Here is a 5,496-nt window from a genome sequence, read left to right as displayed (position 1 = left end):
GCCTACCACATGGTAGGCTGCTATCCTAACCATTATACCACCAACACTACATGCTGAAACTTCTTGGAGCAGACTTACTTCCTACCTCCAAAAGACACACATACATCCCCATAAAATCATTCAACAGCAACTGTATGCACAGTCTTTGTTGTACACAGTCTCTGTGGCACAATTGTGCTTTAAGAATATCCAGGGCCTTCCCACTCCATAGGTAAGTATCTGTTTTTTTTTTATTTGTGCTTCACTTCACATTTCCTTTATGGTGGATAGACTGATAGTAAGGACACTGAAATAAAAAGTAAAGACTCATAAAACACACACACTTCAAATAGAACTGGCCAAAGTTACGAAAGAAGGTTTTTGTTTTTTTTTCCTCAAGCCCACATGTCATTTTTATATTTCACCTTCACTCTGATGCAGGCATATTTATTGGTCTAGGAATGTAAAGTACTGGGCAGTGATGGGCAAATATGGCCATTTTTGTTTGCCATACATTTTGTGAAAATGTTACTTTTTTTTACATAAATGACTATATTCCCGAACAATATATGGGCATGAACAAATGTACTTTAAACAAATGCATAGGCGTTAACGGAACAAGAAAACACATTTTCAAGAATGTTTTTATTTTTGCAAAGGTGGCTTTGTCTGTTGGGACAAGAAATGGGACCATCCCAGGACAAGGGATGAGCTGGATTTTAACAAGTCATGTAAAAGTGTAAATTTCCCCAATGTTCAAAGCTATTAAAACAGCATCATATTTCCTTATCCGTGTTTCACCAAATCATTCCTACAAAAAAAGCTGTAAATGGAGTTAATTTTTATTAACTTTTGCCTAAACTTGTCTAATTGTCATTCCGCGTATTCATATGTACTCCAAAACATATTCTTGCAAAGCATTTTAGGCATTCAGCATAGAGTACTTACTTCTGGTTCACATGAACAGCAAAATGTAAAGATCAGAAATGTAGACGTACGAAGCCAAAGTGGCATGTAAATCAGACTAATAAATCTTATAAAGAACGTTTGAGCAGTTTAAGCAAAGTCCTCTTTATTTCTTTATTCCTTAGGCTGTAGATGATGGGATTCATTACTGGGGTCACCACAAGGTACAACAAAGACATGTATTTATTTGTCTTCGCTGAGCTGTAGTCAGTTGGAACTATGTAAACAGTGATTAAAGTCCCATAATAAGTGCAAACTGTGGTCAGGTGGGAGCTACAAGTGGAGAAGGCCTTTCTTCGCCCATTAGCAGAAGATATCTTCATAATGGCAAACGAGATACAGCCATAGGTTATGACTATGAATGCAAATGGACAAGCAATCACAAATACAGAAGTTGTGATGTCTTGTATCATGAAATTAAATTTGACTGATGTAGCTAGTTCTACAATTGGCCCAAAATCACAGAAGAAATGGTCGATATAATTAAGCCCACAGAAGTGAAACTGACACAACACAAATACTTCACTTGATATTAGCAGGACAACTAAGAGCCACGATCCAATAAAAAGTTGGAGACAAATGTGAATGTTCATAAGGGAGGCATAGCGCAATGGTATACAAATAGCCAAATATCGATCATAGGACATAGCAGCAATGAGAAAAGTTTGAACACATCCAAATATGCCAAAGCAATACAGCTGGGCAATGCAACCAATAAATGTGAGGGAACCTTCATCAACCAATATAATGTGCAGCATCAAGGGAACTACAGTAGTCGTCAGAAGGACATCTGCGATAGCCAAGTGTTTCAAAAAAATGAACATCGGGATTTTAAGATGATCTGTAGTGGTCACCAAGGTGAAAATTAGAAGGTTACCACTGAGTACCAACATATAACATAAAAAAAACCCAACAAAAAATATAAATTTGAATTTGTATAAATCTTGGAACCCAAGTAAATAAATCTGTGTGACTTGTGTCTGATTGGCCTCACACATAATTTGTAGAAAGAACAATATTAATCAAAACTGGAGAAAGATTTCATCCAAGATCATTGTTTATAAGTTATGTCTTATGGTGCAGGAAAAATGATCATATTTCAGTTGTTTAGCTCTTTTGTGGTTTCAACTATGTATACTTTTTGATCATCAATAAAGATTTACTTGAAGAGCCCACTCAGTAAACTGCAGTAATGGATGACACAAGTGGAGAGGATAAGTACTGTATGCAATAACAGAGCTCCTCTAGAGTTTTCCTTAATTTTACATTTTACACTTCATGCACGTGAATGTGCACACTTGACAACCCAGATCTTCCGTAAATGTTGGTAAATACAAAATATGAATTTTTAGCTTAAGTATCAGGTGCCTGAAAAAAGAAAAAGAAAAAGAGTTACAAAGACACGGAGGAACAGGAAACTGAGTAGATAACAAGTCCTCAGCATCAAGATATGTAACCAGAAACCAGAATGGAAAGTCAAGAGAATACAACTAAAAATATAATAACTTCTGAGCCATTTGAGAACTACTGTAGTGCAGGTAAATTCCAACTCAGGTTTATTCATCATTGTGTTTTACATTCATGGTAAATTGCCTCAAAGTGTCTCTCCATCTCTTCACAAAAATTTCAGTACAAAAATTCTACTTGTAAGTGGGAGACTTGGAAAAAAAATATTTTTTAGAAATCAAGTTCACAACCACATGATTGCTTTCCATGGTTCTTCTCTATCCTGGACCACTAGGTGAGCTCTGGCATCCCGAATGTTTAAAACAGACCCTCTTCAACTAGGCAATATGAGACACAAATCCTGATGCCGTGATAGAGAGACTGGAATTATTGCAGCATTGACAAATTTGACTGTTATCAGTTAAGGGAGGTAATTCTAGGGGTGAAAAAAACTTTTTTTTTCTCTATATTGAGTTTTAGAAATAAGGAAGGACTAGGACATAAAGGCAGAGACCTTCACTGTGTCTCATGATGTGATACTGGATAGTTCAACTCTCATGCGCTGTGGCTGATTTTTTAGAAAAACCACAAAAGGCTCTGGTCTTGGATGAATCCTCTATTAGGTTTTTCAGTTAGGAGACCTTGGCCAAGACTCTCAAACACTGCCACTGTCTACAGAGAGCACCCTAGTTGCTGCAGCTCTTGCACTTTGAGTCTGCTGGGAAAAAAAGCACAATGTAAATTTTCTGTGTCTTGTCTGTGTCAGGCAATGTGGCAGAATTTTTGTTAAGACCACAAAGGCTCTGGTCTTGGGTGGATCCTCTATAAGGAATCCATTGTAAAAGAAGTTATAGCACATAAAAGAGAAGGCTGCAAGTGTAAAAGGGAGGCTGCAAATGGAAAGCAACACATAGAGGGCAGGAGGGGCTGCATAAGGGACCTGTACATAAAAGAGAGGTGCTGCTGTACATAAATGTCATATATGAAGAGGGGAAATAAATATGGAATTGGAGGTGGGCTGCTGTACATGGAAGAAGAAAAACACGAAAGGTGTCCTGGAAGCAAAATAATAATAATAATAATAAAAATAATAATAATAATAATAAATCTCTCCTTGTTCATGCATGGGATGTATCAAGAATTGTAGCCCAGAAAGAAAAAAAGATCACGGGTCTCGACCTGGATTTTGCAATTATAGCTTTAGCTTTTTTAGCACCATAGTGGCAGTCTGCCACTATGGTGCCAATAAAGCCAAAGCTATAAATGCAAAATCCAGGCCGAGACCCAGTGATCTTTTTTCTGTGTTGCCTTCTGTCAGGAACCGGCCCGCGGCACGCCTGCGTATACGGTTCCCGACTGCGGGTTTGACCAGATTAAGCGGGGAACAGCCTTATTTAAGCTACAAACAAGGCTGGAACCCCTCAAACACTTCCCACTGCCACCACTAGCGTTGCTAGACACGTTCACTCAGCTATCGAGTGCTCAATACGCAATCTGCGTTTTCGTATTTGGGTCAGCTTTGTGCTTAGGCCAAATACGGGAACGCCACGCACCCACACACACACACACAGTTGCAATCTTACACTGTCGTGAAGCAAAGACCCACTAACAGTCGTTCCGAACGATACTGTTAGCCACTCTTCTGTCGCTACTCGCACTGGCGTTGTTCGTACGTTGGGTCAGCTGCGCGCTTAGGCCAACGTATGACAAACGCCCCCACACACAATGCAATTACAATTTCATACGGTAGTGTTGCTCAAGCGTACAATTAGGCATGAACTTATACACGGTTACACTTCAGTCTCTTCTAGGCTATGAGTGTTAGTTTAGTACGGCAGAAGTCAAACTTATTAAATAATAATTTAATATTCTAGAAAAACATAGAACAATGCAGAACTTAATATATACAAAAAGATTACAAAAAGACAAAGTAAAAATAGTTACAAGATAAAAGTTACAAAGATAACACACACGGATATTTGCGTAAAATAAAAATGGGGATTAAAAAAAACGTTACCAACTTGAAGGTCTCAAAGTTGTCGGCAGGAGCATGCCGCTTGTTCGACCGGAAGTCGAGATCGACTCTAGCTATGCGCTAACTCCCAGAGCAGATGGTCACTAGGCATTTGCCTCTGCTTTTTATACTCTGAGCTACGCCTGGAGGCTGCAACTTACTTGGGGAGGGGAGGAACTAGGTTTTAATTAAATCTCAGACATATTCCATTTCCAGGTAAAAGTCTACTATACATCAAAGATTGTGAAGTTAGGCTTTCAACTCCAGGTGAAAACTTGATTAAGGCGTTTTCCTGTCTCCGTTCTCAGACATAAATGGGATTTCCAGAGATCCACATACATGAAAAGGGTACTATAGCACACACACAAAACAAAAGACTTCCTTCACTTCCAATCTCCCCAGGTTACAGGTGACAATTGATTAAGGCTTTCACATTGCAGCAGGATGTCCTGTGTGATAGGTGACAATTGCTCCCAAACACAATACACCTCGGAGACATTATTCAGACAACATGGTCTGACCACCTGTATAGGCTTCACAGCAACTAATTAAGGGTTTCCTAATTAGAAGCAGACAATGATAGGTAATTTTCACTTTATACAGAATTCCAGGAAGACTGGCTAACAGACAATCCCATATGATAGTCACAAAAAATGAAGGAAAGATGTTCCTGTTATCCTTAATATCATCAGCACCTCAATATATCCTTAATATCATCAGCACCTCAATATATCTCCACACCTCCGCCGTTAACTTGGTGCAAGGCAGATAATCTTCCCAGATTATCCTGCCAGCACCTACATTGTTGGTTCTGCTTGACCGGACAGTCCATCAGCATTCCCATGATTGCTCCCCTTCCAGATGGCACTGGCAGGTGGTTCTAACGAATCATCCTGCCAAAGCCTACATTGACGGCCTGGCCGGGTGGGGTAACCCTTTAGCATCCTCAGGAGGGTTCCCCACCTGTCAGTTAGCTCCAAGCTACACGAATGGAAAGCTAGGTCAGGTTGCTGCAATGTGTCATTGCCCTTGGCAACCTGACGTAACCAACCAGGGGAATGTGAGTCAGTGACAACCGTGAATTGGCGACC

At 39.6% G+C, this 5,496-nt stretch overlaps 1 protein-coding gene across 1 annotated transcript; it reads right to left on the bottom strand.

Moving 5' to 3' along the window:
* Nucleotides 1-1,013: 1,013 nt before the first annotated feature.
* LOC137561973 (olfactory receptor 10A3-like) lies at nt 1,014-1,943 on the bottom strand. Its single transcript, XM_068273317.1, has one exon. It carries the CDS (start codon nt 1,941-1,943, stop codon nt 1,014-1,016), a length of 930 nt encoding a protein of 309 aa, XP_068129418.1.
* Between the last annotated feature and the right edge of the window lie 3,553 nt (nt 1,944-5,496).

This window comes from Hyperolius riggenbachi, chromosome 3 (genome assembly GCF_040937935.1).
Source record: "Hyperolius riggenbachi isolate aHypRig1 chromosome 3, aHypRig1.pri, whole genome shotgun sequence".
In the NCBI taxonomy this organism is placed as follows: domain Eukaryota; kingdom Metazoa; phylum Chordata; class Amphibia; order Anura; family Hyperoliidae; genus Hyperolius; species Hyperolius riggenbachi.
Note: the sequence above shows the minus strand (reverse complement) of the source record. Positions and strands in the feature narration are given on the sequence as shown.

Coding starts and splice junctions, on each gene's coding strand:
- LOC137561973 (XM_068273317.1), bottom strand. CDS start 1,943: ATGTGTGAGGCCAATCAGACACAAGTCACACAGATTTATTTACTTGGG.